This window comes from Aythya fuligula, chromosome 15 (genome assembly GCF_009819795.1).
Source record: "Aythya fuligula isolate bAytFul2 chromosome 15, bAytFul2.pri, whole genome shotgun sequence".
NCBI classification, from domain to species: domain Eukaryota; kingdom Metazoa; phylum Chordata; class Aves; order Anseriformes; family Anatidae; genus Aythya; species Aythya fuligula.
Window position 1 is genome coordinate 7,282,388 of NC_045573.1, and position 17,431 is coordinate 7,299,818.

The following is a 17,431-nucleotide window of genomic DNA, read 5'->3' on the forward strand; positions in this document are numbered from 1 at the left end:
ACGCACACAATATCCCGAGCTGGGCCTGAGCTTTAAATACCCAAGATTATCAAATTCCCATAAGTCCTCCAAGATAGTGCTGGTATTACTTTATCGGAAAGGCATTCCAGCCAGCATACTTTGAATTAATCTCACAATCTCCAGGCGATTTATGGTCCACAAAAAATAAGATACCCCAGACTTTCCCCCGCGCTGTCCCCACGAAGGCCTCGTGAGTCATTTTGCAGAGCAAGTACAACCAGGGCACTTTTTGTTTTCTTGGAATGTATTTGAAAGGAATAGAAAACTTTAGGGTGCAGCATGAAGCATAGCTGGTGCTCCACATGTGTGTACAAATGTTTCAGGGGGAAACATCTCCCTCCAGGCCTGAGGGGTCCCAAGGGAGGCCCCTCAGCTTTGCCTCGCTCAGGGCCTCGGCCTCCCCTGTCTAACTCTGACAGGAAAAAAACAACTAATTCTTACAGAACCTTCAGTATCTCTCACAGAACTCTCACTCAGCTGCTGTGAGGACGATTTTACCTCTGGCTTCCCTGGACGCCCAACGCAGAGCTGCCTCCCGAAAAAAGCCTCTCACGCCGCGCTCTCGCACCGAGGGTCTCCACGACCACTGGGCGCGGAGGCCGAGGAGGGGAGGGAGGGAGGCCTCGTAGGGGCTGCGGGGAGGCTGGGGGGGGAGGAGGAGGAGGAGGAAGGAGGCCTGAGCGGGCGGCACCCAGGTGGAGGCGGCGGGGCCCGCTGAGGCGAACGCCGCCGCCCCGCCCGCCGAGCCAGTCCTGCCGCGTCAGGCGGCCCCGGCCCCGCAGTCCCCGCCCGGCGGCGGCGCTGCCCGGCTGGTTCCACAACTTTTTGACAGTTTCTCAGCAGCCCAGGAGGGGGAAAGCAGCCTGGGCTCCGGCTGCGCTGGGGCCGTGAGCGCTCTCCGGAGGAACGAAGCCCCCCTCTCGCCGCCGGCACCATGTCCCGGGACCCCGAGGAGGTGAACAGGCTGACGGAGAGCACCTACAAGGTGAGCGCGGGGCGGGGGCTGCCCGCCCGTCACCGCCGAGCCTGAGGAGACGGCGGCAGACGGAGGCAGCCAGGGCCCCTCTCGCGGAAAGGGAGTCGGCTCCTTGTTGTTTTATTGTTATTATTTTCTTTTTATGAGTACGCTCGCCCGTCCCACCGTGCCAGAGCCCTGCTGCTCGGTGCTGGCTTCTACGGCGTGAATAACGCCAAGGGGCTTGGGCAACAGGTTTGGGGCATGGCAGGCTTTAAGACTGTGTTTTTTTTTTCCCTTCCTCAGCAGGCTCGGTTCTCCGAAAACCATAATTCCCCCGGTGTGCTTTAATGAGAACGCGGTTCGGAGAGCTTGGGGTTTGCGGTTCTCTGCTTAAGCCATTCCTTGATAGGGGCCAGAGCCTGGAAGTGGCTTAACGGTGAATTCAGTCCTGAGCTGATAATCTGATTTATGGAGGGACGCCCGAGCGTGATTCAAGGTGTCTGCTGGAAAAAATAGCCCGATTTATGTTGGTAGACTTCTCAACTTTCTAGAAATGCCTACTTACTACCAGAATGAAAAGTATTTTGTGTGCTGGCAGGAGGCACTCAAACTTTTTCTTTCAACAAACAGCCCCTCCAAAACACACGAAAGGGGAAAAAAAAAAAAAAAGGCAAAATGCCCTTGAAAATCCTGTGTTTGAGTAGCAATAGCAGTCATAGATCCATGATCTTTATTCTGTGCAGTGTGTTGTAGTACAGAAATCATTCATATTTGCAAATGTATTTAATCATGCAAATGAACCTACATCTGCAATGTATTTACAGCTTCAAGCGCAAAGGAAGGCTTTCTGGAGATTTTTCTGTTTTGCTGTTTACTCAATTGTACTGGCATACTATCAAATGTTTTCATATTTCTGAAGATGTTGGTACAGTATAAAGGTCTCCGAAAACTTTTACAGGAGTATTTTACTGTTTTGTTGTTCTCTGACACACAAGTCAACTTCTCTCCTTCAAGTAGTCCACCTATGTCAGTGTCATGTCATATTTCTGTTTAATTTCTCTTAGATACTAAATTCATGTAAAATTACTGTAAAAATTAGATTAGTTGGCAATAAAGGTTGTCCTCTAGGATCAGTGTAGGTCTTAAACAGTCTGTTGCTTTTTGATATCAGTTACTTTCATGGCAAGGCCATAAGCAAACAAATTCTTTTTTTCTCAGAAAAACAGTCCGTAAGTACAGGCTCACAGACAAGAAGCCTGGGAAGCTCAGGGCTGTGCTGAAGAAGGAATGCCCTACCCTGTCTGTTGGCTTCCAGAATGTAGCTAAAACAGGACAGAAGATCTTTTATTTGTGAGTTTTAACAGATATACTATGAAATAAGTTTTAAAGGAATGACAGACCTCTAAATAAACATAAACCTTCCCTGGTACTTAGTACTTGCTTCCTGGGAAAGCTTACCCCCCTTTTTTTTCCTTTGTTTTCTAAACTAATTCAAAGGGACACTTAAGATTGAAACAACCAGCAAAACCACAGTAATACGAAGTTAATGTTGACAGTGTGATGAAATGTCTTCTATGCGGATATTTTGAGAGGTCTGGTATGTTGCATCACATAGCTGGTACTCACAGGCCTGGAAACCCTCCTGCCCTGCCCTCATTAAAAATGGAAACTTTATCCAGATAAGGTATAAAGGCTGCTTCAGGTAGACCCAGAATCCATTCTCTGCTTTAAAGTAGTTATTTCTATATCAAAGTTAAAATCTGGAAAATAGTTCTTTACTTCTTAAGGGCAGAGAGAACTGGCCTCTGTGTTCAGCGTTTTCTGTGACTACAATTACACCTCCCTCATTTAAAGCACATGAACGCTTCTTTGTGCCATGCTTCCGCCTGCCCGGTGAGCGTGCTCTCCGCTCAGCAGCGTCCCTGTAACTTCTCTCGCTGGGTGCTGTCCTAGCAGCACAGTGCTCAGAGCACCGCGCTGGGATCAACCAAGTCAGCAGCCGTGTTTGTGTTTCTCTTACCAACAAGAAGGCTTGCTCTGGAGAAACCATCTCGATGTAGTGTAGGGATGGCATCTGTGTGCTGCGGGATCAAACGCAGGCTTTCAGCGTCTCAAAAAAAAATTTAACCTTCCTGTGACCTGGAAAAATAATAGGAAAATAAGTTTAATGCCTTGCCAGTCTGTTTTCCTTTTTTTTTTTCTTCTTCTATTTAGTAGTGCTAATCCACTGGATTTATTAAACACATAGTAACCTGCACTATAGAAAGCTTTGAAATATGCTTACAGAGATCACCAAGTGGCTAAAAGTAATGCCCTTGTATTTTTATCTTATTCATCCTTTTTGTTGGCAACGACATAGGGAAGCGAATACTTCAACATATTTTAGCTAACCTGACTGAATAAACAACATAATCCACAAATACGTGCATGTGTACACATGTGAAAATCAAGGTTGACATTTGCTCTTTATGTAATACCTGAAGAATTATTTTAGTGCATGATAGGAATGGCACGTGTGAAAGGAAGCCCGAGGGTGTGGGAGCTTGCAAGCAAGGAGGGCCACGGCCTCCACTGTACCAGAGCACTCCTGTGACGCCTCCCGGCTCTCGCCACCGCTGCAGTGACACGTCACGCTCGCTGTGCGGGACATTTTGTGACCTCCACACACAGACCGTGTCCATCGGTCCAGCGCTTCTTGGAGTGCCACTGCAGCTGATGCAGTTTCCTTTTATCGGCTGTGTAAGGAGGTCCATTTGTCATCCAGCTGTGTACACTGTCCGTTTGTCATCCGGCTGTGACACGCAAAGCAGGGGAAAGGGGAAAAAGGTGGAAGTGCTGGGTTACACACCCGCGGTTCTGTCTGTGTGGTCTGAGGGCTGTGCCCACATGTATTGCTCCTCTGGTTTGAGGCTTCTAGAACTGCTGATATTTCACAGGTGTTGATCATCTTGAATTGTAAAGATGAATTTCTTAGTATAAAAGTAAATTTTATCAGGAAATTTTCATTATCACCCAAAGTATATGATTAGACTTAAAAAAAAATAAGTTTATTCCATGGAGTGCTGTGTTACTCTCATTGAACAGGGGCATGTAGAATTATTTTGGTAGGCTATATGGCTTTCTCCTTGAAATATTTCTGACAAACTCAGTTTAAAACACTAACTTCCACATATCCACATTTTTAAAAGGCTTACAATTAGATTAGACCACCAGGCTTACTGTCAGTAGTTAAAATTCACTCGTGGCATGCTGCAGGAAGGGTATTGTTTTGAATCACCAAAATATAAATCCTAATTTGGGGGAAAAGGGGCCTCTGGGAGTCTGTGAGCATATAAATTCTAGCTTAGTACAAGTTATCTATTTGACCTTACTTAGTTATGTCTGCTTATATTCTGTCTTGGGTCACACATTCATAACCTGGAAAGCTTTGTAGTTAGAACACATTGATGGATGATGTATTAATGTTTCTCTTAAACATGAAACATCAAGCTGACTAATAATTAGTCATAAGAATTAGACTTTTTGATTAAACACTGTCATCCCGATTTTTTTTTTCTCTGTTCTGTTAGACCTGTTTTAAAACAATATTAAGCTAATTTACAGCTGAGATGGCTTAACATGAGGACTTAATCCTGCCCTTATGAAAGCTTTATTCTGGATTTCAAAGAGATGAGATGTAATAACGTACAAAATGGAACACTATGATTGGCTTTCTATAGGGCCTTTTGAATCTCCTCAACGGGTTCTCAAACAACATGAAAGACTCAAAAAAATTAATGTTGCTGTTTTTTTCTAATTGACTTGTAACGTTATAAACAAACTAGTGGCTATACAAAGGTTAGCTATGAATAGCAGTAGTGATGGTAATACGAGTAACATTAGACCTACTTTTCTGTCTTAGTTCTGTAATTTCGGATTTTGACCTAAATACATTGTTATCCACTCTTGCAAAAGTGCCTGCAGGATGTAAACTTGAAACTACGGGGAGTCTGTGCATTGTTTGGCTGTACCCATACCTGCTGAGCTATTGTTCTGCGAGGTGTGTCTTTAAGTAAGAAGCAAAGCTGCGCCTTTACAGGAAGGCACTTTTACAATGGCTTTCATTTGTTTTGAAGATTAACCTTGCTTATATGGCTATTAGGAACTGTGGAAGATATGATACCTGTACCCGGGTGGAAATACACCGTTTGTTGCTCCTCAGTCTTTTCTGCCAGGCTGGTTAACGCGTTGGTTTCATGGGGTGAAGGGCGCACAGCAACCTTCATACCAGAGAGTACATCCCCCTTCAGCTCTTTTTTGGGAAGATCACTTGTGCCAACGCTACCATTCTGCATAAAAAGATGTTTCCAGTTGCCTCTCTTGAAAGTGTTTCCCTTCGTTTCCATTCATCCTAAATAATAGAAAGCTGTAGGATCTAATCATGTGCCTCCTGTTCTCTTCTAGTTAATTATTCTGTTCACGAGAGGTAGTGTGTCACTAGAATATAGGGCATGAGATTGACAATTAGGAGGCCTGGGCTGCGTTGCTCACTGAACAGCCAAACGATGTCTTGTGAACCACTTTCTCTCAGCTGTTGCCTTACTTCGTCATGTCCCACAGGACTGAGACCAAAGTTTTATTACAATGTCTGTGTACAGCACAGAGGATGCCAAATAACATCGGGGTCGTGTTACTTCTGACAGCTTTAAGGTAGTGGGCCTCATGCTCAGAAATTCCTCTGTTCTGCCATCTCTGCTTTTTTAGTTCTCAGATCTGGCTTTAATGTATGACTAGTGCTACTGGTGGTTGGTCCCAGTCCTTGTCGTGACCTTTTCCTTAGACTACAGATACGGGAAGCTGTAAAATAGTAAGGCATCACCTGAAAATAAACAGCTATAAAATTGATTTCTGAGTGGCTTGTTTTTAACTCTGTAACCTCTGAAGTTAAAGGAAATACTACAATCATTTTAAGTGATCTGAAATGTCTTGGCAATATCAAGTTCATATCTGATCCTGAAAAGGGAGTTGCCAGTGACAGTTTCGCTTTTTTGAAGAAGTGCTCTACGTATTTCTTCCCGGAATGAAGCTGCTTTGAAGACGGCAGCAGTCATTAACTGTATAAAAAGAGCTCTCAAAGCAACGGCAGGTTTTTGTTTGCTCTGAGAATCTAGCCTCCAGTAGAAAAAACAATACATATGCTTCTCTCTAATGCTGGAGAGAGGAAAAAATCATCTAAAAAATATTTCATTAGGTTGTCTTGTAGATCCAGCAGGGAGGAGGAGGAAAAAAAAAAGCTGGGTCTCTATCAAACACAAACCCTCAGTAAGAAAGATGAGCCTTGCACAGTGCTGTGAAGATCAGCTAAGCATACCCTGTGTTAAACCGAGCAAATTCCAAAGAGAAATTTCCATTGCAAAGGTTTTCACTGTTTCTCATGCGTTCCTGTCTAGAAATTGGCGCAGACGCTTCTGCTAACAATCAAGCACTGTGGCAGCGCAAAGACTGAAAAACTTCCAGAGACTGCTTGGTCTAATGGAGAAAAGATCCCTTGGTTGTATGCCTTCCAGCTCCTGAAGGCTTTGAGCTAGAAATTGTTTCTTCATCCTTCCCAGCAGCTTTACGTATACACAGAGCAGATGTGAGGTACCGGAGCTCTCCCTGGGAGTTCTCTTCCAGTGGACTTGTTTCCACAGCGTGGTCTCTATCTGCTGAACCTGGACGCCCGGTATGTCTCAACTCAGCTAGTGAAAACAGAGCTGAAAAAATGGGAGAAAAGAGCAGAAAATTGCTTCAAAGAGGGGAACTGCTGCGCATATTCTTGCTGGAGTTTGGTCACCTCCTCCTAACTGAAGACTGATGCAGGTGCAGTCACTGTTTTCTCAGTCTGAAGTCTGATTAGAAGATGTCAAGAAAACAGGCATCTTAACCCTGGATGCACATTTCAACAAAATTAGTATTTCAAGACTAATAATTATCACACTACTGTTATGATTTTTGGATGGGGGCAGTAAGGTTTTTAACTCCTTGTTGTGCAGGGCAGGGTAAGCTGAGAGGGGATCCGTCTTGCAGAAAACCCGTTTTCAATAGGGGGTGGGGATTCCAGGTGGCATTGGGATTCTTACCTGCTATGCGCGCACATTTTCCACATCATGTAGAGCTTCTCTTCCCCCGTATCTTTGGAATACAGGACTCTATCCTAAAGGAATTCCATAATTCATCTAGTCGCATGATTTGTTAACTCCATATATGCCAACAGCTACCTTCCTTAGCGCAATGCTGGGAAGAAAAGTCAAAAAGTCGGTAGCAGGAAGGAACACAAGTGCCTAGTCGCACAGTGCCAGCTCCAGCTTCCTGGAGTCTCCAGCAGAGGCCCAGCAGCCAGGTTTCCAGCAGTCAAACAGCTGGGGTAGGAGGAGGAGCATTTCCAGACACTGCAGCTTGGAAGTCCATCCAATTAAGTTGTTGTAATAGCCCTGGGCGTTGTTGGCCCAACCTGAAACACACGTTCCCACATGATTTCTGGATGTGGTTTGTGAGTTAACCCAGACCAAGGGCCTGGGGACAACAGGTAAGTTTGCTCGCAGTGATTGTGTTTGGACGGGTAAGAGTTTATTGGTACAGACAGGAAAACAATCCCCATTGCATTAAATTTGTACAAATAAAAGCAACAGGGCTTGGCACTGTTTTTGTGTGTCCACTTTTGATGTCATAGGTGCTGTAGCAGTATCAGAACCTAATAGCTTTATGTCTCTTGGTATCATGTTCGCTCGGAAATGTGATACCACTGTGTAATGACATCCCATCTGTCATCGTTAAAGAGAAACGGTAAAATGATTGCTTGGACTACAGATTTTTCAATTCCATTACCTAGAAAATTGAAAGTCAGAGGCATGGCAAGAGTTGAAAATCTGTAGGTTTATAAGGAAATTCTTGCTACTGCATTTAACTGTGGCATGCTTGAAGGAAGCAGTTATACTGTCCCCCTAACAGAGATGCTGACAGTTACCATTATATCCCAGTACAGGAGACAGAGAGATGGGCCAGTAAGGAAGATCTTTTTAAGGAACACATTTTGAAGATTAACAGAATGACAACACACGTCCAAAAATCAGTTCTCTAACAGAGCTTGGGGAAGCAACAGGATAGACGCTAACTCAGTATTGAAGTCCTTTCTTGCCAAATGTTATCAGACCATGCCATCGGACTGTTGTGTGTGAACCTATAATTTTATCCAGGTCCAGCAATATTATATATGCAGGTCAAGTGTCTTTAATAGTGCCAGTAAAATATGTAATGTGATACATAAATACTGAAACATGCATGTGAAAACATAGAACTTGAAAGTCCTGCTGTGCGAACAGTATCCAGGAGATGTGAGTTGTGCTATTAAAAAGAGTGTTATTTAAAATAGTAAGAATAACAGAGTAGTGTCTTCAGCTATCTCATTATCTTAGAAGGTTTGAGAACAGACTCAGCAGCTGTTTTTATATGAAACTGTATTTTGTATGATGGAATACAGGAGAGAAGAAGGACTGGAACTTTGTGGTTACTTGATTTTTAAATGACTGGGAAATGGGAAATGCCATACTATTTGTTCAGATATAGTTATTGACAGACATGGAAAGATTTGTTGTTAAACTAGAGAGAACTATTTTCCCTAAGTACTAAATACTAGCTGTAATGTAGAAAAGAGGATTTTTCAGTTTATTTTGCTGCTTGTTAAATAAAAGGTCTTCCTCTAATCAAGTTATCTCGTCCATTTCTTGCTCAAATCTTACACCATTGTCAGGAAGTTTTTTTTTTATTGTCTGACTTTAGAAAACAATTAGTAGAGAAATGGTTTCTCTCGTGCTTCTTTCTCCATCACTTATTTATCATAAAAGCACGGTCTGTGCAAACTTTGATCATATACTCAACATCCTTTTTTATTATAAACAGACAGATTCCTCTTTAGCCCTAGTTTAGCCTATTTTTTTTTCCTGTTTGTTGATCTTAAATGCTCAGTTTCCTCACCCTTCCGCCTTTTGCTCTCCTCTTCCTCCTGAGTCTTCTAATTTTCACCCATCCACAGACTTTCCAGGTAACGTACTGTACATAAGAAACATAAAAATATTCATAAGTGACACTGAGATAAATACTTTCATCCATTTCTGAATTGCCTTGGCTATAACACAAATTTTATTTTGTTTGCTAGAATGTTATGGAACAGTTCAATCCGGGACTGCGGAATTTAATAAATCTGGGGAAGAATTATGAAAAAGCTGTTAATGGTAAGTCTTTTGGGTGTTAACTTTAGAAACAATGTTTAATTTTAATTTATTTTGTTTTCATATTGGATGTGAGGATTGTGTAAAAGCTTAAATTCCAAGTTGAACTTCATGCATTTATAAAACAAACTAAAAATCACAAACACCTCAGCATATGTACCTCTTCTACCTCCTCTTTTTTTCTTTTTCTTTAATTTGGGAGGGGAAACAGGATTTTGGCCAAGTTCAAACACTGTCCTGCAGAAGCTGCATCCCAAACACATAGGCACTGAGCTACTGAAAAAAATTCTTTTAAAAAGTATGAATAACACCTATTAGAATCATAATATAAATTGAAGAAACAGTTATGCAAGATAGATATTGGGGTTTTTCCTCTTGGAAATACCTTCCAGAGATACTTCACAATTTTAGATTTGTTTTTGCTCACCTGTACATGTGTCAGTGCATGAGTAAGTATGCCTATTAACAGAACAACGTGAATGAGTAAGAGTTGCAGGAGTGGATTCAATTTTTTCTTAACCATACTAAATCTGATGGCATCTTTCTAATGGAGTCAAAATCACAATCGGAAAATTTGAAAAAGGGCACAGTTTTTCAGACTTTATAATATGTTTGTTTACTTCCATCATTGACTTAAGAGAAAGTATTTATATAAGAATTGGTTTCCAAGACTGGGCCCTAGATTCCCAAAGCTTATATTGTAGGACCTGTTAGAGCTTGCTCTATTTCACTTATGCAGACCTGTTGAGCTGCTTGATACCATATTAAAGCAATGTAAAATGTCTCCAAATTTGCCTCATTAAAGTCTGTGACATATATTTCCCTACATGTAATCTAGCACTCTGAGAAATGTGATACTGCAGAAGTAGTGCATAGCCAAATAGTTACTGAAATATCTCTTCATGCAAATTTTAGACAAGGCTTGAGACAAAGATAAAAAACAAAGCCTGCTGGAGATGAAAATAAGGAAATGTTGACTTAGTTGCAGTACCTTACCTTACGTGATTCATTAGCAAATGGGGTTTATGGATTATAGCTAGTAAGCTAGTACCAGAAATAATATGTTTGTCTGGAAAAAAAATTATAGCAGTTGACAAGAGTTGCCTTGTTTTTTTTTTTTTTTTTTTTTTGCACTGTACTTTTGGTACATTATGTTGTGTCTTTTGTCTTTTTAAAATTCAATTTGTTATCAGTAATTCACAGTATAGCTGTGCCCAGCAACACTGGAGAGAGTCTGATAGGCATTGTGTTTTACAAAATTTGCATTTAAGACTGGTTGATAAAGCTTTTCTAGTATGAATGCTTAATTTCACATGAGTAAATGTTTGCAACATTGCAACAACTGTTGAGAAAGTGTTAGTCATCTTTGGGCTCTCATAAATTGTTAATCTTTACTCCATAAATTCTGAGTGGTATAAATAGATCTTCAACAAGGAGTAAATATCCTGTTGCTAAACAGTCAAACATTTTGCAGCTTTCCAAAAAGTCAGAGTGGTCTGACAAAGAATACAAAGCTTCCAAAACTTCTATTGGATTTATAATGAGTCTTTGTGCATTTTGAGGCTAAAGGGTCAAACCTCCTTTTCTGCACAACTACCGTTTACTAGCTGTAGTACTAATGAAGATACTATACAGATGGAGTTCTTGATTTAGCTTGATAAACACAGGTAAAAAAAATCACGTTTTCTTCCTTTCTTAGTGACTACACTAGGAGGTAAGATTGACTTGGAGCTATCTGACAAGGCATTAGATAGGCAGAGTTGAAATGACACAAGCTTTTCATAAACATGTGGCAGACTGCTCCGTCAGTAGCACCAACATAGTTGGTGGTGCTATTTTTTTTTGTAAACTTTTGTGTTTTTTTTCCAACAGCTTTATCTGTACCAGGGAGTTTTGCTATGTCCTGGTACTAAACCAACCCACTGATGCTGTATGCTCCTGGGTATATGTGAAAGTTGGAACTAAAGACTACAGCTTTGCTGATACACTTTGCTGTCCTGTCTTTCTGTCACCTGGTTTCACAAACTAGGAGGTAGCACAGGGACTTGAGTAACTTCTTCCAGCAGCAGGATTTCCTTTTTGCCATGCAATGCTCTCTTTCTTTGTGTCCTGGATTCCAAAATTTCATAAGATCATAGATTAATGAAAATATAAAATCTTTCCATATTTTTAACTTTTTATTTTTTCTTCCCTATAAGCTATGGTAGTGGCTGGAAGAGCATATTATGATACTCTTGCAAAGATTGGTGATATATCAGCTGATTCTCCTGTTTCTAAAGAATTAGGTAAGTGATTATTTTTTTAAATATTTTATAACCAAAACTTCTTTTTTGTTTTCCTACTGACACTTCACAGAACTAATGTAAAGTACAAAAGTATTAGAAAAAGAGCATTTTACTCTTTAATAATGCATAGATGGAAGGAATTAGATCACCTTAAAATGTATTTTTTTTCTCAGGAAACTTATGCTATTTTCATCACAAATGTCAGTAAAAGTTCTCAGATATTATATTAATATTCTAGTTGAGCTTTTGAATGAGGAACTGTAGAGTAAAAGATATAATTTAGTCTATCAGTAGCCATTTACATTAATGTAAAATTAATCCAAATTATGTACTTTCCTGAAAATAATTTCTGAATTTTTCAAAGACTGTCGTCAGCACTGCATCTTGTATTCCTTTGGCTAGCATTGAAATGATATTGCTCAATCTACAAAAGTGAAGTTTTCATCAAAGTACTTGTAGTATTTCTGACAAAAATATAACATCATTACAAAAAAAAAAAAAAAAAGCTATGCTGTAAAGAGGAAACATTGTTTAAAGGCTTGATTTGCTTTTTGACTAAAATAACTGGATAAAGTGTCTTTCGATTATGGGTAATCTTTACTTTTGATTATGGGCAATCTTTACTTTTGATTATGGGCAATGTAGGACTCTTTCATTGGTATAATGTGCATCTGCTTCTGTAACTAACTTGGAATAGTATGCAAATTTAGCTGATTAAAAGGAATGGTTTTAGTAATTTTTTCTTAGTGATTCTGTTGAAGGTGATTTGAGGGAAAGACTCTCCTTGAATGGTGACCACAGGTTTCTATGCACCTGCATATATTTTTGATTTGTTCTGAAACCTCTTCTGTGTGTTAACATTCTGTGTTCAAAGCTGGGAGCGGCAGAACAGCAAACAGTACAAAGCAAACAGTCCGAGGGTAGTTACTTTCTGTATTTGCTTTGCAAGTTGTTTACAGGAAACAGAGTTGCTAGTTTTAAACCGTAGAACAAAAGTATGAGAAAGTTAGAAGTATCAACCATTCAGTCTTATAAAAATGTCAACAAAAGCATAGTTATGATTTTTGTAATCTAGCAGTGGGTCAAATACATAGAAGTAATCTATTTGTTGAACTTTGTATTGACTGTGGGATGTTATCTGCATGTTTGAAAATATTATTGGGTAGTCTCGAGCTAAATTCTGTTTCTTCCCTACTACAGGGGCATTACAGAACTGTGCTTGAAAATAGATTTTTGGTTTAATTATAAATTCTTCCATGCAGTTAAAAACATTTTTCTAGACACACTGAGAAAGTATTGCCTTCTTCAGGCTCAGGTGTCTAGCACTGTATTCTGTTCATCTTCTACTTAAACTGGTACTGCAATAAAAATCTTCCTAAGGAAGACAGCAATTCTGGATTTCTTCCAGCATACTTTCTGATAGAATACTTAAATTAGTGAACATTGGAAAAGCCAAGATAATGTGGTTACACATCTGTGACAGATTAGTTACATTTTCTTAACTTTCTTGATAGTTCTGAAGCTAGACGATGATACTGAGCTATTTAGAAAAGAAAAGGATACACCCTAGACAGCTGTAAAATCATCTTTCCTTAAAACAAAACAAAAACCAATACTGGACAGCTCTTACCTTTTTGTATTTTAGAAATACTAAGAGAGATGCTAGGCAGTATTGGATGTGTAAAGACTAGTTCAAACTTTGCTGTGATGCATTCCTTTGAGGACCCTATTAACCCTAGCAGAGTTACCACAGGCTCAGCGCACTGCAGAATTGTCTGCTGTGAATTCCTTTAGATTTGCTAAAATGCGTGTTATCAACTACCAACAGCTCTATCACACATAATGCTTCAGGCACCCTTGCCAAAACAGAGTTCAGCAGTCATCAGTTTGGTTTTGTGACCTACCTGTGACCTGCCTTACAGGACTGTATTCTCTTGAGAATGAAGTGAGCTGACACTGGTTTGGTTTACAAGAGCAGCAATCTACAGGTGACTGGCAAAGAAGCAGAGAGTAGCAATTTCCATAATTTTATGCGTGCACGTTATCTGTATCCACATCTGATGCTCTGATATTTCTCTTACCTTGCCCTGGTTTTAAACCGCATTACGCCTCTTTCTATATCCTATATTAGTTGAAATCAATAGCAGTAATCCCACAGATGTCGGTAGGGGGATCATGATATTTTGAGTATATAAAACATCATCCTGGCTGCTCACAATGAATTAGATAAACCAACAATGACAAGAGCTACGTGTTTTAGAATGCTTTAATTTTGAGCATGAGTTGAGCTCCTGTGGTCTGGATTTCCGGTGTTAAGGGCTTTGGACAGCCAGCAAATTTAAACGTTTTAATTTGAGTAATAAAAATTGAAACATCCAAAGTAAGTATTGAAACTAATACAGCCAGTCTGTCTGAAAACAAACAAAAAAAAACCTGTGACTTGTCTATTTAATCAAAATCAGGTCAATTGGTGTATGGATGGCAAGGCTTTACAGAAATTACCTTTTTTTCAGAAATCCATGGTGTTGTTTTTTTACCTCACTGTGTCAACTACAACAGAAATAAAGGGAAAGCAGATCATCAAATTATTTTTGACTCAACTTAAATGTAGATGCTTCCTGCATTGACTTTGTGTTTACAGCAGAAAAGTACCACCCACTAGGTACTTTTTGGCTGTAAAATGAGATATTAGAACAGGACTCCCCCCTTTTGCATAGCAGCCTGTGTTTTTTGCAGATACACTTCATATTAACATCAGCCTTATGAAGACTGAACCGGACAATAAGGCAGGAATCAATGTTTCAGCTCTTCCCTGTAGCAATGTCACCTCCAGTAGTGTCAGATGAAAAATAACGTATTATTCTTAACTTAGTCATGTTGCATTAAACTTCTTTCACTTAATTACAAAAGACTACAAGGCTTAGACGGCTAAAATACAGTATTATTTCTAATTTATGGATAATGTTTACTGGAAGATTATACTGAGTCATTTTACAGTTCAAACCCAAACCTGCTGGGTGACCTAGAGTATATTTACTGCCAAGTGTGATGTAAAGATTTGTATCAAAAACACAGTCAATCTTTCCTTCTCATAAGGAAACACAGAACACGTTCTCCCTGTAATGAGACAGTAAAATGGAGAATGCTTTCTTCCCTCTTCTGCTCCCATCTCGGTCTATGGAAATGAGAATGAAATGGAAATCCGGATATTCCAGATGATTCAGAGCTTTTGTACTAAGTATCTATATCTTTCAAGTCTAGCTAAAGTTCTCTGAAATATTTTAATACAGAATAATTTAATACGAGTAAGTTGAGGAAGCAAATGAATAATGCATTCCTAATACAATTCTGATAAATAAGGTATAAGTGTATTTAGGTCAACTTTCTTTCTAATTTTGGATTTTCCTAAATTTCTAAGCTTGTAGTCCCTCAGAATTAGCTACAAGAACTATACACATGCATGTTATATTCCTAAATCCAAGTTATTTTCCAATATGGAATTCTCATGTCTTTCTTTTCTAGGAACCTTTTCTAAATCACACCAGGAATTAAACATAGCAAACAAGAAACTGCTCATTTAAAAATGTAGTTTCATACTATTTAGATTACAGCATATCATAAAATTTCAAGTTTCAATAATGCACTAAAATTCACATGTATACATTAGCACTGTATCAGCATTAAAGATACAAACTTTCATGATGGTAATCTTGTTATCTTACCCAAAATACAGGTTTATGAGGCTTTATCTAATGGATTTTTTACTGCTTATAATTTTAATAAAGTCTCTCTTCTAATAATGTAGGTTGTCTTTTCACCCTTTCTCAAGGAATCAGGAAGTTTTCCTGCACATTCATTGAATACTTCTCATGTTTTCCCAACTATCCCCTTGTAGGTACAATAAATGGCAGCTGCTAAATGTGTTTTTAGTACTGTGGGTATGAAGTCCCAGTTTGGTTGTTGTGTGGCAACTGTATCTATAGCAGTCACCCACAGTTATATTACGGGTCTGTACATAGAGCTTATTGCTCAAGAACTAATAAGTGTGAACTGTTCACTGCTGCTCATGCAACAGATAGACAAATCGTAAGAAAAATACTGTATTGTATGGTCTTGACCTGAGAAACTGAATTGCAGAAATTTGTGGCAAAAGGAAAATCAGAGACAAAAACCTCTTTTCTATTCTACCTAAACTGTTAGTTTATTTAAAGATTAGTCTGTGTCATAAGCTTACTGTTTTTATAGTCTCATTCTGTTAAAACTTATCTGGAAACAGGTATGCAAAGCTATTGCTCACCTACAATCTGAAACTTAAGAATTTGTTAAAAACAGGGGTTTTGTTTGTTTGTTTTTAGGAGAAGTTTTCAGGTTAAAAACCACTGCAGGTAATTTACAGAACCAAGTACTGGGCAAAAAGATTGCTCTGTGCTGTGCCAGTCACAAGGCTGGGGAAGGGAGCCCCTTACGGTGCAAACAGTAAGTGGAATGCTTGACCGAGGAGAGCCCTGAACTTGATGTTCTGCTTGGGCACAAAAGGCATTGACAGTCCTTCTAAAAGGGCTAAAAAACAACACTTGAACATGTCCACATAATGTAATTTTAAAGGTCTCCAAAACTTTGTCATGCTTTAAGTACAAAACATCCACTGAAGTGATACAGTAATATAGTAATTACACATAATAATTACTATAACGTGGATAACTCAGGGCAGGAGTTCTCTATATAAACTTTTTTTTTTTTTTTTTGAGAGTCCTTATTCTTCTGTTAGCCAAATGCCTATGGTTACTGGGGTAACTGCGGATCAGTTTGAGAGTCATGACTGATAACCACAGGTGAGCTGATAAAATAAGCTAGTGAGTGGTGAATATGCCTACAATGCATCCAATAGTGAGCATTTCTTATCTGTTTGAATGGACTAAAAATTAACAGGATCATATAATTCTTTTGGTAACTGTTTTCTAGTTTTTCAAAGCAAACTAACTAATTTGATAATAATATAAATCTAATAATAATTAAGTGAAGTCTGTAGTGAACACTGTCTAATTTTATTTTATTTTCTAAGTGATAACTACTTCATTTTACATATTCAGCTAAGAGAAACCCAGTGAACTTTTCTCCACTTCCTTACTTCAATTTGTAGAGAATTTTGATGTGAGAATCTGTGAGCTTAGTGGCCAGTTAATACAGGAAAAAAAAATCAGAATTGAATGGAAAAATTTTTATTTTACTAAAAAGTATGTATCTTCTGGCTGAAAAATTTCTAATCAGACTGTAATGTAAGGCAATACCATCTTTCTAAAGCACTATCTTGCAAGTAATTGTCATTCAAAACTCTTTTTCCTTCCTTATTAATAAGCAACATGGCCATTTGAGCCTGTACTATCTCTTGCTACTTCTGCGATACAGCACTTAAGCATTGCTCTCATTATTGAGAAAGCCAAGCAGAAAAGCAGAAAATCTAACCATTTAGGATAAACGTAGCTAGTTGCCAATAAATTTAAAAACAAAACTAAAAAGGGGGGCAGAGGGAGCAGTGGAGGGAAGAGTTGTTGGCTTGCTTTAGCATATAAACTGACCCGTTCAGCTGGACTCTTGTCTCAATTGTCTTCGAAAGATGACACCTAGCACACTCTCCCTCACTGGCATGTGTAATCTAAAGAAAAGATCTGTCATCTTGTCCCATCTTACTTACTGCATCAGTGTCGCCTCCTCTATAGTATAAATGTTCTACTTTTAGAATAGATTCTGTTGGATAGAAAGGCAAGTGAAGTGTGCCAGCAACTACAGAACCTCTTTAGCACTTCATCATGTGGAAACTTCTGAGAAACTAGTTTAGAGGTTACAGTTGAAGCAGTCGGGATATCAGGCCAGCTTTTCCTATGGAGCATTAATAAAACACTCTTCTATATTTATAATGAAAC

At 39.3% G+C, this 17,431-nt stretch overlaps 1 protein-coding gene across 1 annotated transcript in view; it reads left to right on the forward strand.

Moving 5' to 3' along the window:
- Positions 1-920: 920 nt before the first annotated feature.
- Positions 921-17,431, forward strand: part of BAIAP2L1 (BAR/IMD domain containing adaptor protein 2 like 1) — a 39,373-nt gene continuing 22,862 nt past the window's right edge. Inside the window, exons 1-3 of the mRNA XM_032197278.1 lie at positions 921-1,006; positions 9,153-9,228; positions 11,424-11,510. Of these exons, the coding sequence (XP_032053169.1) occupies positions 956-1,006; positions 9,153-9,228; positions 11,424-11,510 (214 nt within the window). The 5' untranslated portion in view covers positions 921-955. The remainder of the gene's footprint in view (positions 1,007-9,152; positions 9,229-11,423; positions 11,511-17,431) is intronic.